General features: G+C 38.5%; 1 protein-coding gene across 11 annotated transcripts in view; it reads right to left on the bottom strand.

Annotated features, from left to right (window-relative positions):
- Positions 1 to 24929, bottom strand: part of FAN1 (FANCD2 and FANCI associated nuclease 1) — a 57715-nt gene extending 32786 nt beyond the window's left edge. For 4 of the 11 annotated variants that reach the window (XM_007479493.3, XM_007479497.3, XM_007479498.3 and 1 more), the window contains exons 1-9: positions 24801 to 24885; positions 23762 to 23896; positions 21001 to 22490; positions 16244 to 16384; positions 10457 to 10658; positions 6403 to 6636; positions 5777 to 5908; positions 3939 to 4047; positions 2808 to 2927 (exon numbers count right to left, since the gene is read on the bottom strand). In XM_007479493.3, the coding sequence (XP_007479555.2) occupies positions 2808 to 2927; positions 3939 to 4047; positions 5777 to 5908; positions 6403 to 6636; positions 10457 to 10658; positions 16244 to 16384; positions 21001 to 22354 (2292 nt within the window). In that variant the 5' untranslated portion in view covers positions 22355 to 22490; positions 23762 to 23896; positions 24801 to 24885. Of the gene's footprint in view, positions 1 to 2807; positions 2928 to 3938; positions 4048 to 5776; positions 5909 to 6402; positions 6637 to 10456; positions 10659 to 16243; positions 16385 to 21000; positions 22491 to 23761; positions 23897 to 24657 lie in introns of all 11 variants that reach the window. The other 7 variants (XM_007479494.3, XM_056807786.1, XM_007479495.3 and 4 more) reach the window with 5 other exon arrangements.
- Positions 24930 to 27739: the final 2810 nt, after the last annotated feature.

The following is a 27739-nucleotide window of genomic DNA, read 5'->3' as shown; positions in this document are numbered from 1 at the left end:
TTTCCCCACTTCTAGTCTTCTCTTCTAATGCATCTTACAACCACTGTAAGATTAAGCTTCCCCCCACAGAATTCTGATTCAAAACCCTTTCCAGAAAAACCCTCAAATCAGTTCTCTTCACAGGACCCAAACCATGATTAAATGGCTACAGTGCAAGTTCCTGTGTGCTAGGCTCTGGCAATATAAAGACGAAAACAAATGAAAACAAATACAGCTGCCCCCGAGGAGCTGCCATTGGACGGGAGCCCTCCTCTGCTGGGGCCGTCAAACCCACGCCATCTGACACGGCCGCACGTGGAAACCAGAGTTGCAAAGCCCTTCTGGAAAGACGGAGACACCACTCAGCCCCCCTCGATGGGACTTCTCCCACTAATGAAATGGCTAGGATTACTGTCCTCTCCCTGGCTTCAGGAAAAATAATACACAGTACTCACAGGGTTAACACACATACCCCTGCTCAAAGATCTTATTCAGAATTAACAGCTAACGCGTTTCATGTGCCCCCTCCTCTCTGCTCTCAGACTTAAGCCTCTAGCAGGATCACATCCAGGTGCTCCACCCCCATTACGAACCAGAGACGACAGGCCCATGCCTCAAGCCTTAGGTACACCCTGGTACGTCACGCTCCGCCACCTTGTTTTGTTTATTGAGGCCCAGCAACATTTCTAAGTAACGCAGAAAAACGAAACTTGGAAATTAGAAAAATACCTGAACCTGTATTAAAACCGCCCTTCAACCGTGCACCTAGCAGCAAATGCTTGTGTTACTCATCTCCTAAGTAATCCTGATGGATTATGAAAGCTGATTAAAAGAACACTGATTCTCCCAGCGGGTCACCGCAGGGGTCAGGGGGAACTGAGCCCCGCTGACCCTGCCTGTCATTTATCTCTAGCAAGCTCGGTTTGTTGTAGTAAGCTGGTATGCAAGAGGAGCCCAGAATGCTAACGAAACGAGTTGTTAAAAGTTCATGCGACACATCCGGTTAACCTGTAAGAGATCACGTATGTTGAAAAATGACTGCGTGCTGGGTTAAAGACAGAGTCCGTGCCAAGCGGAGCAGCTGCTTGCCGCGCCTGGGCAACAGGTCTGAAATATCCGAGCTGTCTCCCACTCCTCACGTCGCCTAAGCCGCACACCTAGTCAGCAGCAACCCTCGGCTTCGCAGTCTGCGGGCCAGCTTGCGAAACTCCTCCTCTGCCCTGGGCTGCCCTTCCAGGGTGCCTTTCCCTACTTGCCTTCTTAGCCTCTGCCAATGCTGTCCAGACCTGTCCCCTGCCTTTGCTCTAGAGGTTTCCTCATCATCTTTTTTTCTTTTTAACCCTTATAGACTGCCTTAGAACAGGCAGAAGATCCGTAAGGGCTGGGCACTAAGGGTTAAGTGACTTGTTCAGGGTCCCTCAGCTAGGAAGTGTCTGAGGCCACATTGGAACCAGGACCTTCCGACGCCCGGCCTGGCTCTCCATCCACAGGGCCACCCCGCTGCCCTTCTTCATCATCTTTTGTCTGCCGAAGCCCTACCCATTCTCAAACCCTAGCGAAATTTCACCTTTTTCACCAAGCCTCCTCTGACCGCCCCAGCTATAGGTGCTGAGATGGAGGGATTCTGGATTCAGAATCAGAGAAGCTCTTCTTCTATGGGTCCTGAGGCGAGCTATGAATTCTGGGGGGCCGTGGAGGCTCCTCTGAAGGACGAGGACAATAGCCCTCAGGTTCTCTGCCAAATGCCAGTCCGTTCTATTTCCAACGTCCACGAAAATAGCCTACACTTCCAAGAAGCATTTGTTAAGAACCTGCCATCTGGGCCATCCAGGTAGACAGAGCGCCTGGCCTGGAGTCAGAAGGGCTCAAGTCCGACTGCCTAGCTTTTGCCTTTCTGTCCTAAGAGTTGTTACTAAGATAGAACAGAAGGACCCACTGGGGATGCCATGGAAAATAGGAAAACAGTTTCTGTCCTCCTGGAGCACAGACTATTGGAGAGCATATGACAAGTTCTGCTAACAAGACAATGTCATTTAAAATTAGTTTTGCTTAACAGGAAATAATAAACATCAAACTTCTATTTGAAAATTTTCTTTAAGGGGCAGCTGGGTTGCTCAGTGGTTTGAGAGCCAGGCCTAGAGACAGGAAGTCCCAGGTTCACACCTAGCCTCAGACACTTCGTAGCTTGTGACCTTAGTCAATTTACTTAATTCCAGTTGCCTTGCCCTTGCTGCTCGTCTGCTTTGGAACCAATACTTAGTATTGATTCTAAGATGGAAGGTTAGGGTTTTTCTTAAGAAAGAAAATTTTCTTCAGTATCTTTTACAACATTTTATTGGAGCGAGGAGAAGGATGGACAAAGAGAAATGACCTAACAAAGAAATAATATTTTAATTGCTGTATTTTTTCAAAAGATTCAGGTAGCCTTTAAAAATGGCAGCACTAGAGCAGCTAGGTGACACAAAGGAGAGACTGCCTCCTGGAGTCAGGAGAACCTGGGTTCAAATATGGCCTTAGACACTTTTTAGCTGTCTGACCTTGCTCCTCTTTTGTCTTAAAGTTGATACTCAGAGAAATCCAGAAGAAAACATGATCTATCACTTGTTTATAGGGAATCTGATTTGGGCTTTTAAAGGATTACTCTTTTATAAAAACGAATAATATGGAAATGGATTTGAGTGATTATATATGTGGAAAAATTTTTAAATAAAAAAGTTAATAGAAAAAAATTGATGCTCAGACAGAAGGTAAAGATTTTTTGGGAAAAATATATAGCTTAATAGTTGATCATAATTTTTTTAAGCTTAAATGTTAATTGAGAATGATACCTGTTCAATACGTTTCAAGTGTTGATGTAAATTAAGTGCCAATCTGTCCCACCATCGTCCTCTGCTCTCAAGACAATATATTTTTTGAGACAAAAGATTTTCAAGTTCTTCTACTGCTTCCTGTAACAATAAGAATCTTTCACTTAGACAAATGAAAATTAACTCAACTTGAATTAAGTCTATAAACAAATCAACATCACAAAATGGATTTACAAATCACATTTCCACCCAAAGATGAGACTGACAAAACTCTATTCATTTTATATGCACTTTAAGGTGTTTCTCAGGTAATATAAGGATGAGTTGGCCAACCACATTTTTCATCTGATCATCTTTGTAATCAAGTACTAAGAAGGCCAGTCAGGTTTCAAGAATGTGGTTTTTGTTCATTAACTTTTAATAATTTTTCTCCAGGTCATGCAAATTGGCCCTGTGAAAACTGAGGTTTCAAACTACCATCCTCTGGTGAACCGAGCCCATTGTCCAGACTGGCGTTATTATGGTCCTTCTTCATTAGCGTATGGAACCATCTTCTCAGAGTAACCTTCTATTGATAAGGAAATGCCAAGAGCAGAAGGAAACCTTAAGTTTTCACAAACTATTCCTGGTATAGGAATAAAGCCATTTTGTTTTGTTTTGTTTTTTATTTTTTTATAATATATATATATATTACATGTGTAATATATATATATATATATATATACATATATATATATATAACTGACAGCTTTTTTTTTATAAAAACTGTCAGTTATTTTCTTTCCAAATAATCCATGATACCTAGTGAAAAATGGTCAGTGGTGAGGCTATTCTCAGAACACATCAAACTCATACTTTTACCCTTACTTTTTATGTCTCTTTTTTCATGTACGTTCTGTCAGATCTATTCAGTAGGAGAGGGGAAAGAATAAGGGATTCCAATGTTTGATAATCTTAACAGTCTCTTCTCTTTCATCTTCCCCCAAACCCAGTGAATTACTTTTCTCAATTATTCTAACTTTTTTATTATTGGCTGCAAGAATGAATAAAAGAACTCAGAGCAACATAATCATATGCAGAAATCTGATTTTTTTCATACTAATGGCATTCATATACCTAAAAGAGCAGAAAAGTAATATACTCAAACCATACCTCATACAGGTGTAATCTCTGTAGTATTTCAACTGCTCTAGAGAAAATCCTTGTATAAACCCACCCAACAGTAAAACACCGCAGGAAAAGAGGCAAATCTTCATGGTATCTAAAATAAAGTTGACATACCAAGAATTTAAAATTAATGCCAGGTTATAACACATGTACAGATCTGGGGTTCCAGACTGGAACACGTACATGGATACAGACCACAATCTCCCATGCTCAATTAGAGGCATCCGGGTGGCACAGTAGTTAGGGAACTGATGTCAGGTCTTCCTGAATTCCAATCTAGCCTCAGACACTTAGCAGCTGAGTGAGCCTGGGCAAGTCATCTGCCCTCTGTTTGCCTTAGTTTCCTCAACTATAAAACAGGGATAGTAATAGCACCTATTTCAAAGGGTTGTTTTGAGGATCAAAGGAAATAATAAAAGTGCTTAGCACTGTTCCTGGCATGTACTATGTAAATGCTTCCTTCCTTCCTCCTTAATTAGATATTTATTGCTTAAAAAAATAATTGCCACCCAATGGCCCACATTTTAGTGATAATATTTTTAAAAACTGATTTGGGTTGGAAGTGGGACTCTTGAATAACAGGTCCACAACTGGAGCATTTCCAGCTTAGCAGAATTGGAGAACCTGCATTCTATGAGTCCAAAATCACCTTCATGCCACAATTTGGCACTGGAAAAAGACTTGAGTAGTGGATGTTAATAATAAGGCAATTTGGGGTTTTCAGACTTAAAAAGAAATCAGTTATCAACAGTTTAAAAATAAACTGAATGTCTTCAAAACCACACATTATCTACCTCAGCCTTCTATGCTTTCCCACATCCCAATTACAAAATACAAATGAATTCTTCTCTGTCCAGGTTTTTAGTATATATTCTCACATCCTTGAGAGGCAGCCCTGCATCAGGACACTGTAGAGAGCTAGCCTTGAAGTCAGCCAGACACTAGTTCAAGTCTCACCCCTGACACACACACAGTGGCTGTGAGACCTCAAGCAAATCACTTCTCTCAGGGCCTCAGACACCCTCCTGCTAAGACTCTAAGCTAGAGAAGGACTGATCTGCGATTCTGAAACAATGAAATGCTCCCTACAGCGTTAAACAAAAAACCAGTCTGGGTCACTCTACTGACCACACACCATCGAGTTCCCCTAGCAGCCTGAATCTACTAACAGAGGGCACTTCCTAAAGAATAACCATTCTGGATAGATGAGTATAGTAAAAACGATTTCCTTATGGGATTTATTGCTCTAAATATTCTAAAAACGAAAGGATTTCATTGATGAATATTTTATAAATGCTGAGTGGTGAAAGAACGATCGGTAGAATTTCTTGACAATATGTGAAGATTCTCAGGAACTGTCGTATAATATGATGTGAGACATCTTGTGCTGACCATGTGGAACCCTTAAAAGCAACTGCTCCCTCTAGTTTCATCTGAAAAATTGTACCCACTTGAATTTCCATTTGATGAATAAACCTTGTATGTTTCCCATAACCTCTGCACCATTTCTTTGTTTCTTCTGCTTTTCAAATTCAGCTGACTGGTTAGCAGCCAATTAAATGATGACAAGTGAAAAACAGATTATTGTTCACACATATTAAGTGCACTTTCTTAGTGGGATAAAAGCTCGTTTTAAGCTCTTGGACTGTTTCTCTTTAACATGACAGTGTCTAAATAAGCAAGAAAGGTATAGTTCCAGCTATAGTGCTTGTTTGACCACAAAATTAGCAGCATGATCTTCATGCCAAAAATAAAAAAAGTCTTTCATAAACTGAACATGTTCCTTGATCTATACATCTGAAAATACAGCTATAAGCTTTTACCTTAGGGATGGATGATTTTTTAGCTTGTTCCAATCCTCCTTTGCACACTTGCAGAGCTCATTAGCTTCTTTCCAGTTCCCATTTGCCATAGCAACAGAAATATCATTCAACATATGAGCAGCGGAAGCATATCTGATATTTTAAAAAGTCACAAGGAAAAGTCTAGTGAAAAAAGGATTTGGGAATCAATCTAATCCATTTTTTTTAACTTAACTTAAAAAATTAATCTATTTCTTATACTTAATTTCTCTCCAAGATCAGTATTTCAAAGTTAGAAAAAGTATGGTAGTCCTAGTCACTATTACTTAAAGGCAAAATGCTCGCTTTTGTAATGATAATTGACTAATGCTACCACAGCCAGAAGATCTAATACAGTTTGTTCCATGAAATAATTCACTCACCACAAGCTAAACAAAAGGCTGGACTTTGAAGCACTTTTGCTCAACATCTATCTTTTCATTTGTAATTTTTTTCTTAGGACTATGGCCCACAACTGGCAAACTATTCATTCAAATATAGTTCATTATTTCCACATACGAAACAAAAAATCCATGTTTGTTTTTATTCTGGGTAATATTGGCAATTAAAAACACAATAACTATTATAGTCACCTGGCATAATCCTACCTGATGAGATCTTCTTTATCTTGGAAGACTGGTGTTTTTCTATTTATTGTGTAACTCGGGAAAGTTAATTGGCCTCTGTTGACCATAAGTACTGTAAAAAGCTGGCCTTGTCCACCACAGGGAGCTTCTTCTTCTTCTACTGAATCAGTCAATGAAAATAGCAGCAAAATACGGGAAAACACAGACCGAGGACCTTTACAGATCCTTACAGATTGTCCTACCAAATCCTTTGCCCTAGGAAAAAAAATGTATAATATATATTTACTATTGTCATTTTAAGGATACTAGATATTAAGATATTAAATAAAAACTGTTCAAAAATTATTTTTTCACAAGAACTAATACAAAGCTGGAGTATAAATTCACTATAAAATGAAAAATGTAGATATTAAAATATCAGAAAAGTCATTCAACATAACTGAAATATTTCATTTTAACACAAACAATTCACAATTCCTGATCCCAATCACTTTTTAAACAAACAAAATATATTTATGTGAATTTTCATTTTTTCATTATTATTTTTATTCCTTAGAAGAGAGAGAATCATTTTGCATGCTCAGCAGTGGTACAATAGTCAAATGAAAGCAAATTGTACAGTAAGCCAATTTTCATCCCTTGAGGCTAGCTCTATTCAATAGTTATTTCCAAGGCTTACTTGAGACAGCATTGAACCTTCTGGGAGGACAAAACACTGGGGAAAAAGTTGAGGCCCAACAAGTGGGAAGTAACTGAGCAAATTATGGAATATAAATGAAATGGAATAGAATCCTCACCTGCCAATAGAAAGGAAAAAAATAATGAATTTAGAAAAATATAGATAGGCTTATGTGACCTGGTACACAATAAGGAAAGCAGAATAACTTGAAAGATCACTGAACTCAGATTAAATGGCCTGACTAATGTTGGTCCTGCAGGACTAAGGACAAGACACTTCCTTCCTCCCAGCAGAAGTGAAGGTTACAGTGTAAATGCTGTCATCCTTCCTTGCTGGACTGTTTGGTTTTTCTTAGGTTTATGGGGAAGTGAACAAGTATTAAGAAATGACTATGGTGTAAAAAGATTCATCAACAAACCTTTTTTGTTCTTTAAAGAGATAACACAATATTGCATAAAGAGAATCATGTTGGGAAAAATGGTAAGAGTCCTGACCTTAAGAGCCAGAAGACCTACATTTAAGTTCTAGTTTTGCTATTTATTAACTGGGGGATTATAAACAAGTTGTCTCACCATTAAGAGCCTCCGTTTTTTCCATCAGTAAAATGGACATGATACTACTTACTATCCTTAATTCTCAGGGTTGTTATCAAGAAAGTATTTTGTAAAGCAAACTGCTGAGGAATTTATGTGTGAATAATAGCAAAGTGAACAGGACCCTTTTTAAACATCCTCATAAACAAAATTTTGATCAGACCAACTGCTGCAATCCAGCAACTCTTAAAGATTAATTTCTAATGCCTCCTGCTGGGTAGAGCTGATATGTGCAAAGTCTGTCATTTTAGCTTCATGTTATGAATCATGTTCTAATGGATCTGTCTGTGATCCTGAAGATGCGGATGTGCCCCCCAACACAGACGGAAGCCCGTCCCGCTCCCTTCCTGCACATGTTCTTCCCTAAGTTTGCCACAGAAGCTCCAATATAGGAGTGGCCTTCCTGGCTTTTTTGCGCCACCCCAAGCGTGTCAGTGCCGCTGCTGGGCTGCCCGCCGATGATCTCTCGCTCTAACCACTGCGGTCCGCAGCCCTTCTTTTGACCCTGCATCGCCCAGAGCCTGGTGTTTCCTCCTTTGCCGGCTCCCGCTGTCCATGCGCTCCCCATTGCCTCAGCGTGACCCTCGTCTCTGGGTCTTGGGGCCTGATGTGCTCTGTGTCGGATGGCTCAGGAGCCCCTCAGGAAGCCTGAGAAGAGAGGCCGCGGCGTCCGGGAGAAGCTCGGAGCTGTGAAGGCAGCGTTACAATTTCCTGATGCCAATCCAGGCCTCTCTGTGGTTCCTTTTACATTTTAAGGCAACTCCCTGTCCCCTTGTACTGCCGGGCTCACACAAGCGCACACGTACACACACGTATATACACGCATGGATCCCCATGTGTACGGCCCTATTTGTGTCTCTGTGTGCACGCATACACACACAGAGGGGCATGTGTATAACGTTCCTGTGTCCATCTAACTGCACGTCAGCATCAGGGCAGAAGACATTCTCTGTCACTTGAGGGTCTCTTCCTGGTGAGGGCTGAGGCCTCTCCTTGGAAAAGCTGGTGGGTCTCCTCCCAGAATCCTCGGCGACATTCCAGCTCTAAAGCCCTGGGCGGACATGACCGCATGGATTCCTCGCACCCTCCTGGGAGGGAGGTGGTGCGAGCTTTGCTCTCCTTCACAGACATCCCAGGAAGCGGAGATCTGTAGGGTTTCAATGACTTCCCGAAAGTCAGCGGCAGAGGCAGAACAACTGGCTTCTATCCACGTTGCTGTATTTATTTCAAGGAAAATGTAATTTGTTAAAAATTCCCACTTAAAGTCATTCCTCTGAGCAGGCAGAGAGGGGTTACACCCTACATCGCTGAAGGGAACGCACAGGAATGAAAGCAGAGATTCACTCGGGGATTTCACATAAAAAATCTAGTCCTTGGAACTCTGAAGTTGGGGATGACTGACCTAAGGCATGATGTTAAAAAATCTCAATAGGAAGCAATGCTAGAAAATCCTAAATGTTTCTGTAGCCTTCTTTGGCGCTTCAGTGAAAGGCAAATGTAGGTTTGGTGGAACATTTTTCAGAATCGTAAAACTATAGGATGAAAACCTTGTCTAAAGGTCAAAATATATTTAATCACCAAAACCTGAGGGTCAGAGCTCTGTGAAGCACGATGCCCACAGTCTTAGAAATTTTCACATGCATAGGTTACTATGAAAACACTGTAAAATGTAAATTATCAGAACTAAAAATATTTTCAAAAGGGGATTTCTTATATACATTTTTGGCAGAGGTTTTTAATGAAAAAAAAAAAGATATTTTTCATTGGAGCAGTAGATTGTATTTCTATTTTGTATCCTAATGTTTGAATATATCTGGTGTAGCACAAATAATAATTACAAATATTACTATAGAAAAAGATAGTTTCCTGGCCATCTATGCTCAGGAAAGGCAATATATTAAAATATTAGGGCTGTTGAAGTTCTGGACTGAAAGTTTTTTACACTAAAATCCTATGGGAATATGTACATTTCTGCCTAGGTAAAATTTTGTTACATTAATTACAAGGTACAACTCACCAAAGAGTTTCCTCCATCCTTTATTACTTTTCTTTGAGAGGAATTAGTACTGTTTCTTTTTTTTTTTAACCATATGTGTGATTTCATCATTGCAGAGAACTCCAAGTGAGGAATCTTTTCGTTGATAAAAACAGAATAAAAACTACTTGGCAATTTCTGGTCTTAGAGAATTACCTGGGTAGGAAAACAAGTGATTTGTCAGAGCCTCACACCTACCATGGGTCAGAGGCAGGACTTGAACCCCAGACCTTCCTAATGCCAAAGCTGATTCTCTATACACTATGCCATGATGTTGCTTCCTCTATTTTTGTTTGGTTTTTTTAAACCCTTACCTTTTGTCTTAGAACCGAAAAACAATATCATAGTCCTGAGGCAGAAGAGCAGTAAGGACTAGACAATCAGGGTTAAGTGACTTGTTCAGGGTCACCCAGCTAGGCAGTGTCTGAGGTCAAATTTGAACCCAGGACCTCCCCACTCCAAGCCTGGAACTCTATCCAATGAGCCATCCAGCTGCTCTTCCTCTGATTTTGAAAACAGAAGATTTTGCTACTCCTTTGAAAAACTTAGCATTCTCAAAGCAGGACTGTGTTGCCTGTACACTCAAGCAAGAAATGATATTTGTCATTTCAAGAAAAGTTTTAAAAATTATGGTTCTTTCATTTTTTGACATTTGTACCACTGAAATAAGTACCTGACTTCTACAACAAATACAATGTATAAAAAGTATTATTTCTTCAATTCTTAAAGCCAGTCAGAAGTTTTTAATACATTAAAATCCAAGGGTACCTTTTCAAAATCACTGTACCAATGCTGGGCTGATTCTTGCCAAAATTGAAGACGGAACGCTGTTTGGCCAGCCTGAGAAATGTGTCCACTAGCTGCTGTTTCTGTCCACTGGAATTCGTCAAATGAAACATCTTTGCTAAGGTTTTTAGCTCAGAAGCAGAAAGCAACTCAAGTACTTCAGGGAGTTCTTGTAATTCTGATTCTAGAGAAGTAAAAGCATAAGCATTTAAAGGGGAATTACTATTTAAACTTTAGCTCGAGCTTCTACAAACATAACCTTTCAACAACAATCCCAAAGATAATCCCTCCTCGAGTGAGACATAATTTTTTTAAAAAAGGAAAAACAATTGGTTCTTCTCCTGTAATGCTACAGCTAAACCTAACAAAACCAGGAAGGCACCAGCCTTTCCCAAAACCCAACCGAACGTTTTTTCACCAAGATCTAGGTTATTCTCACAAATAAGTGAGCAAATAAACTATAACTTATACAGTATGACAGAATATCATATGGGGCTCCAACTAGAAGTCTCACCTCCTTGGATCCACATAAAGCCTGAGTTTCATTGCTTTGACTCAACAATTTGGTTTCCAAGAGCTACTTATCCCATCACATATATCTCTGTGAAAGATCTGAATTTAACCATATAGGGTCTAACTCCTAACCACACACACACACACACACACACACACACACGTTTCCTTTCCTCCAAACTAAAATTCCCAAACTTAGTGAAAGGTCTGAGGAGCTGAGGTTGTTTAACCTGGCAAAAAAAATTGTGGGGAGGGTCTTGAGAGGGAGTGTAATAGCTATCTACAAGTATTCAAAAGGTTATCATTTGTAAATGGAATTAGATTTATTCTGCTTGCAAAAATCCTGGGAGAAATGGGTATAAATTGTAAACGACTGAGGTTAAGAAAAACTTTCTTTCTATGAAAGGAATAAAAGGACATTATCACAAATGAACTTTAGAAGGCTGGATGACAATTTAGGAGAAAAGAGGGAAAGAGGAAAGAAGGGAGGAGGAAGTGAAGGAGATGTGTTTGACTGATTACGTACCTCTTAGAGACCAAAACTAATTCATATTCTGTAATTCTGTGAAGTTCTGTTTTTGTCTAGTTTCTAGTTTTATTTGTTTGTCTTAATTATAAAAGCTTCTCATTCAAAGGGGAAAGAAATAATTATTGATCTATTACAAAGGTCATTTATTAACCACCAGCTATATGCACTATATTAAGCAAAAAGTTACATAAATAAAAATGATCCTTTTATCATAAAATAATTAATAAAAATGATCATGTAGCTTATAATCTAAAGCTTTAATATTTTAAGAAGCCATGTTTTCCTTGATGGTGTTCCATCTACTGATACCATCAACCTCAACATCAGGATTCATGAATGGCAGTGTCATCGTCCACCCCCACCCTCAACACCCGTCCAAAAAAAAAAAAGGCAGGGTGGCCAAGATTGTAGAGAAAACTTTCTCACAAATAGATAATACTCCTCCTCAGACAACAGATATACAATCTGTACTCAAATCCTTTTAAACTTCCTAAGTCCTTCCAAAATCTTTTCCACTGACATTAACTTAAAAAAAAAAAAGAATCAATCACCAAACATTTATTAAAGGCTTATTAAAATATGCCAAGTACTGTGCTACAGACTAAGGTAAATACAAAAAAATCCAAAATAGTCCTTGTCTTCAAGAAACTTAGATATTAATATGAACCATGTAACCATGGAAAAATATTCTAAATTAATTAATTAATTGATTGATTAAAAAGAAACTTAGATGTTAATGGGGAAGAGAACATTTAAATAATTATGTATGCCCACCATAGAGAATAAAATAACATTAGAGAAGAAGACTCAAGTAACTGGTGGGGATCAGGAAGGCCTCTTGGAGAGATGGCTTTTTAATTGATTCCTGAAAGAAACCAGGGATATCCAGGAGCTGTGGTGAAGACAGAAAACATTCTAGGCAGGGACAAGCCAAGGCAAAGACAAGGAGGTGGGAAATAACGAACAGTGCAAGAACAGCAAGTAGGAAAGTATTAAGTCACAAAATACATGGCAGGGAATAATGTCCTAGAAGACTGGAAAAGTAGGAAGGGTTCAGATAATGAAGAGCCTTAAATGTTAAATGTAAAAATTAATATTTGAATCACAAAGTAATAAGAAGCCACTATATTATATTCTTGTCCTTTGGCGACTTTGGAACATGGATTAGAATGGAGAGTCTTGAAGCAAGGAAACCAATTGAAGATTATTGCAACAGTCTACTCAAGAGGGCTGAGCTAAGATGGGGGTCACATGGGCTGGGTGAGAAAATCAAGGACACAAAAGGTGTGAACAGAGCATCCTGGGAAGACGGTGGTTCCCCCAACTGCAGCAGTGAAGTTCAAAAGGAGGAGGATTTAGGGAGAAAGAATAAGAAGTTCTGTTTTGAACATATTGAATTTGAGATGACTACAGGATGTCTAGCTGGAACTCAGTTTCACCTCCACGTTAAGAAAAGGCATCGAAGTAAAAATTCATAACATCCAAATGGATCAGAGACGTCCTCCGTGCAGGAGCTCCCTCCAAGGATGCAGACAGTAACCTCCTCCTGTTGTCCATCCTGTGTAGCTCTCGTCAGTGTCATACCACAAGTGGCTCGAGTTTCACCCACCATGCCGGAGGCCTTCCTGTCTTGGCTCTCAATAATGTGCGTGGAGCATTGTGACCTTCCACCTGCCATCCCTTGCTATTGCCACAGGCTCGGCCTCTCTGCTCTTTGTCATACACTTTTTAGGTGAGAAGCTTTTCTCCTGCCCTTCAGACTTACCAATGGTTATATGTTGCAAACTGTTCACACCCACCATGTTCCCTTCCATTGCCTTCTATGTGATATTCATCTTTAATCCTTTGGTCATGAACAGGCAGTGTTGTTCCAGGTCTTGCTGCCACAGAGCAGCCTTGGTAAATGTTAATATTGAAAAGATGGGCCTTTCCTGTGACAGGAAGTTGGGGGTCAGTAAAAGTGCTCTTCATTTTCCTAAAAGCAATCCCTGCCCCTCCTCTTTGAGTCTGGGCCAACTCAGTGTCCAACTGTATGTTCTGTCCAAGATATTCATACCATTGATCAGGCTCTATAGTGTTTCCATTCAGATCCACGTTGAAAATGAGACAATAGACATTTCATTTCTTTCCTCTTCCGGGTGGGGATGGGCAGGTCAGACTCCACTGAGGGATTATACATCTTTTCCAGGAGGCTCTACAATGTCTTGGAGCTTGATGCAATCAACACTATCTGAATGTAAGACCATCTGGAGGACTTAACCACCCACAGAGAATGTCTCTTCAGCCTGGAATCTGTGTTGGACCTCCTCCAGCGCAGTGGTAAATACTTTGGCAAGGCTGCGTCTCCTTTTTTATAGCTCACCTGATGTTTATTCTCAAAAGGTCACTGAGCAGCATTATTTCTATTTTTACATCTTCCAAGGAATACTGAAACAAGTAATATAAGGACAGGAGACACCTTATTGTAAAAGAACCTATAAGGTGGCATTACATCCTATCAAGTCCAATGTTTTTTTTTTTTCTTAATCCACAGTAAGCACAACAGGATCTTATATTCCGTATGCCTTTCCATCAGTTGAGTTACTTAAGATGTTGTTCATTACTGAATATCCTCTGAGAAGGCCCGATGGCCACAAGAACAGCTGGCAAGGTTGCTTCCTCAAATGAAGGCTCAGAGGCAAATTCACCAATCAGCGAAGAGGTCTCTGAGGCTTTGCCACCATGAAGCTGGCTGCTGAGCAGAGGTCCAGAAGGAAAATCTGGGAGTCATGGACTAAATCAGAAACCCATCGCAGGAAGTACAAAATGTCTTGGAAAGAACAAAGCCAGTTCTAGATACGCAGGGGGCTGCAAAAGGGGTGGGTGGGGGTGGCTTCTTAGATCATGGTTTTCCTTTTCCTTCCTCTAAATCCTAGGCTGCCTACCCACTCATGGTAAGGCTGGCTGAGAAGAACAACAGACTTCCTATTGCCTGAATAAAATGAGAGTCCTTCTTGCAGGGTGGATGACCATCAGTCCTTCCCCTCTGCCCTTCCACTGTACAGTTTATATCCACAGGCACTGTTGTCTGACCTGCTAATGTACCCTAAGGATCCCTTAATTTTGCCATTCACCTAGAGATGCACCCTTAAGACTCCCAGGCCTTTCTCTCTGCCATGAAACTGAATTCTTTTATCAGTGTTGTTTCCCCCAGTTAGATTGAACTCCTTGAAAACAAGGCTAGTCTTACTTTTTTGGTTTGTATCCTCAGAGATTAAATGCACAGTGCTCAATTCATAGTAAATAAGCACTTAGCACTTAGTAAAACACTTAATAAACTCAATATTTTGAAAGATGAAAACTAAAAATCAAATTTTAGGAGCATTTTTTATTTTAGTTTGTTTCAAAAATTGGGCTTTTAATTCTACCATTAAAACTGATAAGAGCCTTTGAGTGGCAGTTCAGATTCCTGACAGAGGAAGAAATCGAGATCAATTAAGTTCTTCCTTTCTGTGCATTTGCTAATGCAAGCATTCTTGGGTAATTTTTCTCTGTTCCAAGCAGCTCATCAACAACTGGGATCTTTTAAGAGCATAGAATGCTGAAACTGCCAATAATTCAAATAACCAGGGAAATATTGATTCCCAAGCAGAAGTCCATGCTGAATTAATGTTATTTTAAAAGCAATGCAGAAAAGAATTAGGAATTGAGAGCATATCCATGAATTGGGGAATGGCTGAACAAATTATGGTACATTTTGGTGGCGGAAAACTACTGTGCTATAAGATAAGATAAGAATATATATTAAATACAATATATAGACATATAACATAAAAGAAAAGATTATTTCAGAAAAAGCAGGAAAGATCTGCAGGAACTGATTCAGGGTGAAATAAGCAGAACTGGGAGAACATTGTACATAATAACAGCAATATTGGATGATAATTATCTGTGAAAATGTGGCTACTCTCAGCAATGCAGTGATCTAGGACAATTCTAAAAGACCTATGATGGGGACCCTCCAGAGAAAGAACCACTGGAGTCCTCTTTCGCATAGATTGGAATAAAAATCTGTCTTTCTCATAAGAAGTGCTAAGAACCTAGATGGAAGTGAGTACTTTCCCTTCCTCTTGGATCACCCCCACCTCCTCTACAAACAAAACCACATTTCAAAGGCCTTGAAGGGTGGAGTAGTTCACAATCCATCAAATTTTGTAATCTACAACCCAGTAATTTACTCATCTTTAACTAGATATCTACAACCCAGTGATGAACTAGATGTCTAACTCACTTATAAAGTAATCTACAACCCAGTAATTCACTTATCTTTGAAAGATGTCAAAGATGATGAGGGCTGACCGGAGCAAAAGGTGGGAAGGGAGAGGAGTTTCTTTGACTGGAGAGCCTATAAACTGAATCTTTGTTTAGACTCAATACTTGGACTTCCTTTGGCACCCAAAGCTGGGGAGCATCCCTTTCAAGGAAAGAACAAACTGCGGTCTCCTACTTTGACTTCTAAGCTTCATGTCTGTGAACTCCTTTCAGTGGTGGGTCCACTGTCTGTGACCCCATCCCACACATCACTGTATTTATAGTTTTATTTGGGGGTTTTGGTTTTACAGGAGAGTGATCTTCCAACAATGACCAATGTGGAAGTGTGTTTTGTATGACAATAATAAAAAATTTTAAATAAAATAAAAGCAATTTAGATATTAAGTTCATTTCACATTTCTTATTATTAATCATACCTGTCTGAAGAAAGCCTACTTGCTTTAATTCTTCAATTGTTGGTGATAAATCTGGGTCAATCTCTCCATAATCCAGCTTGTTAGTTTTTATCCATATTTGCTTGCGTTGAAAAAGTCTTACATATAACTTCTGCCCACTTGCTACAGTAATTAAAAGGAAAAAAAATTAAGTATATTAACTTTCTCCATAAAATATTATAGATTCATTAATGCTAGCATTCATATAGCACCTACTATGTGTCAAACACTATGCCAAGTGCTTTAGGAGGTAAGTACTGTTATTATTCCTATTTTAAGGTACAGGGAATTGAGGCAAACAGAGGTTAAGTGACTTACTCAGGGTCATACAACTAGTTAAGTGTCTGAGGCTAAATTTGAACTCAGGCCTTACTGATTTCAGGTCCAGTACTCCTCCACTGTGCCATAGATGCTTCAATATTTCCATTTTTTTTTTGCAGGTATGTATATGCAAATATGTTCTTTAAAGTAAAAATGTTTACAAGAATTTAAGTATCTCTTCTAAGAAATCCTTAATTTCTTTGAAGGGGTAACAAGATTATAGGGTTTTGAGTCAGAAAGGAATTTAGGGGTCATCTACACCAACTCTTATTTTACAGATGATGAAATTAAGATCTTTTATTTCAAGTAGAATTTCTTTTTAAGAAGGAATAAATTTTATTCGGGTCAAAAGAATCTCCTTGCACATGGGAAATGTCACTGAACTTAGTCGATGAGGTCAGGAAGAGGTCGGTTCAAATCTTGCTCTTTGTATACTAGCTATGTGACCCTAAATCACTTAAACTTAGTCCTTAGCTGAATCATAAGTAAAATGAGAGTTAGACTTGATGGCCTCTGAATTCCCTTATACTTCTATAATCCTATGATCACATTCTCCATTTGACCATTTCTGAATTCTGAGAATTAAATGAAATCACTTTATCATAACCTAAACCTAACCCATTCTTGTTTACTGCTACTTTCCTTAAAAGGGATCTTTCTGACCCATAAAGTATCAAACAAATCTTCTTTGCCTCAATAACTGCTAAATTACAATACAGTTTAAAATTATAACAATCTTCCTTTTCAACTTTTCCACTAAAATAAGAAGTCAATGTTTCTCTAAAAAAAAAGAAAATAAGAAAAAGCTAATTTTTAAAACAGGATTTAAGAACTCAATTAGTTACTTATAGCATATAATTAATTTATTTTGATATTAAAAATTCAGAACATACAAACATGACCATCACATTTAGAGATGAACCTTCTAATTTTAGTTATAGTTTATCATAAGGATTCTTAAACTTTCATGGCATAAACCCCTTTAGCAGTATGGTTAAGTTTATAGAACCCTTCTCAGAATAATGAGTTTAACTGCTTGATCACATGGATCGATGGGAATATGATTGGGGACCTAGGTTCTAAACAATCACTCTAGTGCAAATACTAATAATATGGAAACAATTCTTGATCAATGGCACATGTACAACCCAGTGGAACTGTTCATTGGCTACAGGAGAGGGTTGGGAGGAAGAGAGGGAAAGAACATGAATCATGTAACCAAGGGGGAAATATTCTAACTCAATTAATTAAATAAAAATTTTCAAATAAAAAATACATTTGTATCATAATTTAAAAAAAGAATAATGATGTTATTTTGTTTTAAATTTACAATTGCTAGAAATGCTACTGTAAAAATGGACTCAAATCCAGGACTTCAATCCCCAGACGTCCTTATTCCACATTCTACCAAGTATCTCAACCTTGGTTCCTATACTCCTATAATCTGGTCCCTTTTCTGCCTTTCATAGTGTGGTACCTTTCTGTAGTCCTGGCTACTGACTGGGTAAATGCATCATTGCTTAGATCATTTAATTGGGCCCTGATTCAAGGACCTGTTATAGATTTATTTTTCTTTTACTTAGAATTTTTACACATAAGACTTTGATAGTCTATATTTTCATCCAGAAATTTTTCTTTTTTATTTGGATTTTTCTGATGTCTTTTTAATTTCTTCTACCAACTGATTCATATACCTCATACCTCAGCCATGTATCCCTAAGTGATCCTGTGTTTTTTCAATTACCCTCTTAACGGGGGAATGTAAAAAAATATCTAAATTGCAAAGTTTAAATTCCTTTTGAGAAGAATCTTAGGTAAAGAACGATGCTACTTTCCTGAATCCAGAAACTGAACTGTTGGAGAAGACACCATGAAGAAGCCTCCAGACCACAAGCTGTACAAGAATGAACTTTAGGTGTAGTTGATTGAACACTTATTTGTATGTATACTTTCATGCCAGAAAGGGGATTGCCCCTTAACTGGCTTTTTGTCAATGTGTCCAGCAGTTATTGGTTTTGTTCTTTTTTTTCCCCTATTATCCTCAAATTATTGTAGTCTTTAAGTTGATTATGTTTTTATGATCCTTTGGGGAAGTCCTTCTTCCCCAGAGGATCAAATGGGGGGATGTAAAAATGGACTCGAATCCAGGACTTCAATCCCCAGAAGTCCTTGCTCCACTTCCCCAAAATGCTTTGTAATCTCACTGAATTCTCACCTGGGCCGAGAACAAATCATTATTTAAAGGCTCTCTGCCCACAGCAGGGTCTTCTTTCCTGTTTTGGCTTGCAAGCAGATGCAGCTCTTTTGATAATGTAGGTGAGGTTGTGTCTAGGCCTCTCTGGGCCTAGACACATGTTTTTCTTATTCTGTATTTTCTTTAATCCTCAACCTTTAATAAACCTCTAAAAATATAATACTCCTTGGAGAGGGAAACTAATTTCTACCTGCCTCAGTCTCCACCCAAATTTTAATCTTTACACTACATAACAGATATTAGATTTTAGTAAAAATAAAAATGTATTTTTTCCATTCAAACTCATGGATCTCCGAAATCTATTTAGAAACTCAAACTGAACTGTTATAAACTCACCTTCAATTTTTATAGAAATCCAATTCAAAACTGAATTGTTTTTTTTTGAGTAAATTGTTTAAATTTAATTTTATATTAATTATATTTAAAATTAAATATTAATATCTAAATATTAGATTTTGATAAAATTAATTTTTGTTCATGAGAAAAATCTTTAAAGTAATTACAAACCAAAGAAATTGCTAGTTTTGATAAAGCATTGGTCTAGGAATCAGGAAACCCTAGCTCTAGTCTTAGTTTTGCACTAACTAGTTGTGTAATCCTCCCAGGTCACATTCTCTGGACCTTGGTTTTTTCATCTACAAAATGAGGTTAGGCTTTATTATCTCTGATGTTTTTTAAAGCTCTAAGATTCTATAACCAATCAGAGAAATTAACAACAACCACATTCCTTCCTCATTTTCATAAAAGCAACAAAAACAATTAGCAGTGGATTTCAAGTAACACAAAGAAATATGATTATAAAAGATATGCCTTTGAGAGAAGTTCAGAAGAACTAAACATGTACAAGTTTCACTAGGGAAAATGATCAGACTTCTGAATTATAATGCAGCATACAACGCATTAACTATTCAAACTGAATTCATGATAATTCTCATTAATTCAGTCTGCACCAGACTATAGAATTCTGAATATCTTGATAGGATAGCAAACTTGACATCATTTTGTCCTTATTCTGTTGTGAGGAAAAAAGAAGGGAGTAGAGAGGGATGCAGGATAGATAATAAAGAACAATTATCCCCCAGAGACGTTTATACATGCTAAGATATAAAATAATTAGGAAACACTAAAATTATCATCACACTCAGACCCACAATAGAACTCTGCTTGCTCATCAGCAATACTTAAACATTATTATAAGCCCTTGCTCATCAGCAATATTTAAATATTATTAACCCACTTGTATGACATCTAGGCAAATATAGGTTACCTGTACACTAGAGGCTAATAAGGCCAGAGTCAGCTTTCTGCAAGTCTAGTGAGGTCTGTATCCTGAAGACATTCCTTTTAAGTAAGAAATCTTAAAGAAACTTCTTCAAATTGTACTATTCAATTCTAGATACAACTGACTTTCCATGAGTAGAGAATCAAGTTTTAAGTTTTAAGAACCCATTTTTATTACTATTATTACTTTATACTTCCCATTTTTTTCATCTTTACTTGAGAATAAGTCCAATGATCCATGCTAACATGACATTTGCAAAACGGAGCATAAAACAAAGCTTCTCTACAACTTACTTTATTTTTTTCTTGTTAAATAATAGAATTTATGCTTTTCTAAGCCACACTGCTTTGCTTTTAAACCCAAGATTGTTTTACTTCCATTTTTTTTCTTCATTTAATAAAATAACTTTCATTAAAACTGCACTAGTACCTATAAAACATGTAAGTATTAGTAGTCACAGGATCATTCTCTTACATATGAAATTCTATGGTCTAGAACCTGTTAATAAGGGGCAGCTCCATAGCTTAGTGGATAGAAAGCCAAGTTGGAAAGAGGAGGTCCTGGGTTCAAATATGGGCTTACACACTGCCTAGCTATATGATCCCGAGTACATGACTTGACCCCAATTGCCTGGGCCTTATATTGCTTCTGCTTTGGAACTGATACTTAGTATCAATTCTAAAACAGAAATGTTTAAAGAAAAAAAGGATCTCTCTATTAATGTATAAGCTATCATTAGCTCATTGCTGACTTATATAAGCTATCATCTATTATATATAGTTCTTAAAGTACTATACTATTTATACACATGGAAGAATCTGAACTGAAACAATTCTTTTCTACAAGAAGAAAGTCATCTTTTAGTTTGCTCTTTTTAGATACCTGAGAGTTTATAAAATTTGGTTATGATTTCCAAATCCTGTTCATCAAAGAGCTTCATATCATCTTCATTCTCAAAAACTGCTTTTAGTACCATGAGGAAATTCCGAAGGTAGTATGGATGTTCCAAAAAATCAGAGGTCAAGTCCAAATGACAACTACTCCAACTTATTTTTTCAGATTCATCATCAACTGACTCCAACTCTTTACAGGAGTCCAAACAAGCAGAGTCATGAATGATTTCATTTTTAAAGTCGCTGTGATTTTTCTCCATTAGTGTTTTTGTGTTATTCCTTTCAAAATAAGTGCTTACATGACTACTACATGTCACTGCCAAATTAGTTGCCAAGAAAGCATTTTGGGTCCTCTGAGTCTGGCCTTCTGAAACAGCAGTCATTATTACTTGATTATATTCATTTGATTCTATTGTATCCTCTCTTCCAGTTTTGCTACCCACAATTTCAAAATTCTTCTGTGTCTTAAGAATATTCTCTGAAGTTGACAATGTACTGCCATGAGTTTTATCTGTAAAAACTAGTGTGGAAACTAATGTTCCACATTCTTGGCTATCAGGCTGACTTTCATTTTCTATTATTTCTGTATCTTCTAAGGTATATTCAGAAGTAGTGCTTTCTTTATCAAGGAATCCAGCAGGCATTGCAGAAACAAAAACATTTTCCTTTTGAGATCCACTCCCCAAAATCTGATCTTCATCCCCATCTGTGGCAAAGTCAGTTTCCACTTCTTTAACAACTAGAGGCACAGGACTTTGTGTCCCCAGAACTTCCCGTTTCCCTACTCTCTCATTTTTAGCTACCAATTTTCTAGCTTCAATGTATCTCCTGGACAGTTTTGATGACAGGCTTCCCAAGGGAATAATTTTCATTGTTTGAAGTTTCAGTTCCTCTCGACTACTGCTTACTAAATTATCATTATTCTTAAAGTATGGACTAATTTTCTGTGTCATGTTAATTTTTGCAGAATCACTTTTGATGTGGCCCAAACTTATTTGGGTAGGTAAAGATTGCTTTGGAGGTGTGTGCCCTATAGTTGTTGCGGCTAAGTCAACTAGAGATGGGCTTGGATTTACTGAGCTGTCAGATTCTGTTGTATCATTTTGAACTATTTCATCATTGTTCTGAGGACACATTTCATCCATGTGCCTATTTAAGCCATATCTTGGCACCATTTGACCACAGATAGGACAAGCAAGTTTGGCTGGAGGCACATTGTTAAAAAATGAAATAATAGAATTGGATTTAAATAGCGCTTTTTTAGCCGTAGTTTCATTCTTGTGATTTTTACTTTTTGACAAACTTTTACGAGGTCTTTTTCCTTCAGGAGATTTGTCCGACATTATAAGAACAAGAAACTCTATACAACATAGATTGCTTCATATAAAAAAAGAGTAGCATATGACATTCTAATTCTGAAGTTATAAAATGTGGAATTCTACTTTGTTTCATATTCTTTGCCTGGATGACTTCTTTTTCCTACAAATAAAGAAAAAACTGATTAGAAACACCTAGTAATTTAACAAAAGGTAAGAAGTTGGAAAAAGCCCAAATGTTTTAAACACTGAATGGCAGGGAAGCTTAGAGAAAGAAAGGCTTTTAAATAAGAGACAGAAAATATTGCCTATAGCCCCTAGCCTCATTCTGCTACTTCCTGTGAACTTCAACAATATCTTTATTTAATATTTCTTTCCTTTTTTTAAATTAGTTTTTATTTCTTTTGTTTTTATACCACCTAGACTGCCCCATGCATTCTACTCCCTCATCTCTCCCAAAGAGCTATCCTTTCTAACAAATACTCTTTTTGTTATGACAAGTATATGATGAAATATATACTTATATTTCAAAGAGGGCTTATTTCTAAAGGTATCTGGTTAACCTGTTTAGTAAAAATGAATAAATCCTTTTCATCACACCAAAAAAGAAAGAAAAAGAGGAAGAGAGGAAAAAGTTCAGCAAATCTGATCAATACATTGAAAAAAATCTGATATTACATGCACGATTACACTCTATGGCCCCCAAACTTCTGCAAAGGAGTTGAGGGGAGAGTAAAAACCTGTTTTTCTTATTTGTAGAATTAGGGAGTTAGCCTATGTGATCTTTAATACTGCTTACAATTCTAAAATTTTATGGCCCTGAATTGTAAAAACAGACTTATTTGAAAATTTTAAGAACCATAAATTGTTTTGTTACATCATTAATATCTCTGAACCAAAACTGCATGATCAACAGGAACACTCTTTACATATCCTAAATCAATTACATACTGTTCCAAAAACCCATTCTATGGAACAGCACACATGTAAGAGACAAAACTGCAAATTTTTATTTTTGTTGATCATATTAATCTGAAATCACTGTAAAAACTTCCAGGTAAAACCCGCAGAAATGAAAGGTAGAACGAAGTATTGAGATGTGAATATGCAGTCTCCAGAGTCCTGAATGCCAAAAGTATCTAATTCCTAATAGTTACAAATAACTAATTCTCTGAATTATAATACAATGCATTTTTCTATAGGAATTCAAACACCTTAGAATAACTGAGAAAGCACAGATCCCAGTAAATTAGGATATTTCTCTAAATTAGGAAACACAATCTGATCAGAGCCATAATCTTTTACCTTTAGGTCAGCTGGATGACACAGGGAGTGGATAGAGACTCCCTGGCCTCCTACTAGCTGTGTGATACCACTTAACCTATTTGCCTCAGTTTCCTCAACTATAAAATGGGCATTGATAATGGCACCTACCTCCCAGAATTGTTTTGAGGTTCAAATCATATCTTGGCACCATGTCTGGCTGTTGTTCAGTTTTTTTAGTTGGGTCAGACTCTTTGTAACTCCATTTGGAGTTTTCTTGGAGTGGTTTGCCATTTCCTTCTCCAGCTCAATTTACAGAAGAGAAAAGGGAAGACAAAAAGGGTTTAAGTGACTTGCCCAGGGTCACTCTGCTAACATCTGAAGCCAAATTGGAACTCAAGAAAATGCCCCAGCAGGGCGCTTTACCCCGACACCCTGGCATATATTCGTGCTTAATAAATGTTTACTGGATTGAATTGACACATGGGCTTAATAAATGCCTTCTGACTTTTTTTTTCACTCTTAAAAGAAATATTTATTGTATTTAAAATAAGTTACAACTGAGAGGACAGAAAAAGGGACTTCAAAGACGCTAATTTAGAAAATAAAAACAGCTTCCTGGAGGTTTTTAAATTTTTTTAAATTTAATAGATACTTTTAAAAAAACTTTTACTACTGGTAAACATAACATATATTTTATGTTAACTCATCTGTACGTATCTTTCTCCCAGGAAAACGAGGTCTAGATTGTATTTATTATACAGTAATAAATAAGTACGTGTTGTTTTCCTGTCCCCAACAGAAGGCAAGCTCATGGAGAGCAGGTAAGCTTCAGGTCTGTCTATTTCCCCAGGGCCCAGCACAGTGCCTGGCCCACGGCAGAATCCTGGACCGATCCTATATGGAAATGAAGCTGCTGGGGGCAGGAAGCGCGGAATAATTACAAAGGGGGGGGGGGGTTAGCTCAGACTCGGGGCCCAGCAAGTGAAGGAGGAGCAAGTGAAGGGTAAAGAATCCCCCTCCCAACCCCCAGAGATGGGTAAAACACTTGATCTCCTCGAACGCACCTCCTGCGTGCGCCTCCAATTATCTCCCCAATTTCCCTCCCGCCCCTCCATCCCTGTAGAGGGGGAGAGAGGGACGCAGAGGCGTAAGGGATAGAATGGTCCAGAAGCATCCGCCTTCAGACTCGCAGTTCCCCTTTTCTCACCTGGTTCCGCGCTCCATTGCTCTCCAGACACCCTCAATCTATCTCTTGCTCTTGGCTCCTTCGGTCGCACAAGGCACAACAGGAGGAGCCTCGAGCGATCGATCCCTCTGGCTGTAGGGTGGAGTTTTTACATTTCTAAATCCGCAAAAGGTAGTTTTCTGGCCACATTCCTCTGACTCCTTGAGAGCATCTATAGGTGGCGCAGTGGATAGAGCGACAGGCCATAAGACACAATTTCAAATCCAACCTCAGGCAATAGTTCTGGGACAGAACAGTAGGTCAGTTCATCCCAGCCTTAAATGCAAAATGAGAGGAAAGGGAGAAGTGCAATTAAGCGAGATAACTTTAAAAGTGCTTAGCAAAGGACTTATAAATGCTTTTCTTGGGATGAAATATGGTTTAAAATTTGGAGACTGGGCCTGAAGTCAAGAAAACTTGGGTTTAAATTCAGCCTCAGTCATTTACTGGCTGTGTGACCTAGACAGACTACTTAGCTTCAAGGTTCTTCGGGTGTAAATGAGCATAATACTAGCATCTATCTCCCAGGGTTGGATGGACAAATGAGATGTAAAGCACTTTGCAAACCCTAAAGCATCCTATATGTCAGGTAGTGTTAGGTATCATGTCTAAATACCACTAAAAACTCCATGGTGGACCTAAGGAACCCCTTGAACCACCTTGGATTTATTTTGCAACTTCACAAACTTTTTCAAAATTCTTCAGGGCACAGAATTAAAACATAGTTATCTAAAGGACCTCCAGGGCCCTACAAGATTGTCCAGAGGGCCAAGTGAAATAATGAACAAAATGTTTCCCAAGTGTCAGTGATTACAATGTTTGCATATCTTCGCCAGACAAGTTGAGCTAAGCTGACTCCCTTGTAAAAATTAGTTTCCAGCTCATGTGTTTTTGCCTGGCTTGTTTCTTAAGATGGAAAGCAAAACCTAAACTTTTTTTTTTCTCTGTCGTTTCAACCTTACCTTTTCTAAATGGAAATTCTTTCATTCCACTTGTTTAGCCAAAGCCTATGCCCAGCATTATCATAGTTATTTACTTGCATACTTATTTCAGCTGATGGCTCAGTTGGACTTGGAGTCAGGAAAACTAGAGTTCAGTTAGTTATGACTTCAGACACTTACCAGTTGTATGACTATATATTGTTTTTTATAGTTTTTAAAATATTTATATAGTTTCCTGGACTATAAAATGGAAATAAATAGCACTTTTCTCCCAGGGTTGCTGTGAGAATCAAATGAGATATTTGTAAATTGCTTAGCACAGTGCCTGGCATATAGTAGGTGCTATATAAGGGTTTATTTATTCCCTTCTCCTCAGGCTTATTTAAGAGATCAGCATTGGAGAGATTCTGCTGAGAATCAGCTTTAACATCAGGTTTAAACTACAAATGACTCCTCTAGTTTCCCTCCAGATTAGATTGTCAAGAACTGTTTTTCATCATTCATCTCTAGTATCCCAATATTAGAACTAGTATCCCATAGGAGTTTGTGAAACTATTAAGTTGAATTAAAACAATGGGAGGAAGATGATGTAGATAGCACTAAAGGCACCTACTTTTCCAATGAACCTTGGGCATTTCATCCCCCTTTCTGTTCTCTGTTGTTACTCATCCTGTCCTCTACTGATGGAACCCTATAACTGCTTAATTTAGGTCTCTCCAAGTTCAGTGAGGATCCAGCAGTTTTGAACAGGGCAAATTAGTTTTCAACTCCATGAACAGAAAGCCTCTCCAGCAAGGAGAATGGGGGGGGGGGGGAAGATTTTTAAGTTTGGAAACTACTCCTTGGTCCCTGTTGAGTTTTGATCCCCAACTTATGCTTTCCCAAAGCCATGGACTATTTCAGTGAGGGTGAACCTATTGTACTGATGCCAAAGATGGCACACAGAGCACTCTCTGTAGGCGTGTGGCCACTATCCCCTTCATTATCCACCCCTAGGTTATTACTCGAATGGAGCTGCCCCCCTCCCCATCTCCATCATGCTTGATGACACTTTTTCACATCCCCCAGCCCTCTGCCCAGCAGCCCAATGGGAACACACAGGCATAGCTGGAGGGGATCAGAGCACTCAAGTTACCCCTCTCTCCACTTGCTGGGGACATTTTTTACTTCACCAGCCACTCACTCTACCCAGCAGCCCAATGGGAATGCTTTCTCCCTCTCGTGTGGGGTAAGGGTGGGGTGAGGTGCAACCAGCACTCAGTGCAGGGGAGGATCAAGGCTCTAGATCTGAGGGATGGGAGAGCAGGGCCCAATACTGTCTCTAAAAGGTTCGCCATCACTGGACTATATTCTTAGCACTGACCAATGCACATGTCTGCCATTAAAGGGAGGTTGAGAGAAAGGTATAGATGCATCAATATAGTACCATGATTTTTTAAAATCCCACTTTTTATTCTTACTAAAGTGAAATAGTTTCACTTACAAAATGCCTTCACTTTTGTACCTCATTACCTATAATCTCACCATCCTAGCTCTAGCTTTGATTAGCATCACTACCTTCTGCCTTCTCTCCCCTCTGATTGGAGGGCAGAGTACTAACTTCTCTTAAAGCTTTCTTTTATAGAGGGAAGAAACTGGACTCTTGACTTTTAGTTTGTGTCTGTAGCTTTGCCTGGTTTTTTTAACTCCAGAGAACAAGATCCCTAGGGCAGCCTTGGCAAAGTATTGACACTTTGTTCCCCCTTCCCTGTGCAAAAGTCATTTTTGGCATGCCCTGCCCCTCTGTCCATCTGCCTAAAGCAAGCACTTCCTCCCTCTGCTCTCTGGAGTAATGTGGGGGCTTCACAGGCAGCTTGAAGTTGCAGTTTGGGAACTTGAACTTATCTTCACCAATGCTACCACTAGTGTCTCCCTCTACCACCCCCCACTTGCCCTCAGTCCTGCTTTCCTGCCTCTTTTCTGTGTTGTCTGTCCCTCTCC

This window comes from Monodelphis domestica, chromosome 1, assembly GCF_027887165.1.
Source record: "Monodelphis domestica isolate mMonDom1 chromosome 1, mMonDom1.pri, whole genome shotgun sequence".
NCBI classification, from domain to species: domain Eukaryota; kingdom Metazoa; phylum Chordata; class Mammalia; order Didelphimorphia; family Didelphidae; genus Monodelphis; species Monodelphis domestica.
This window is presented reverse-complemented; position numbering and strand designations above follow the sequence as displayed.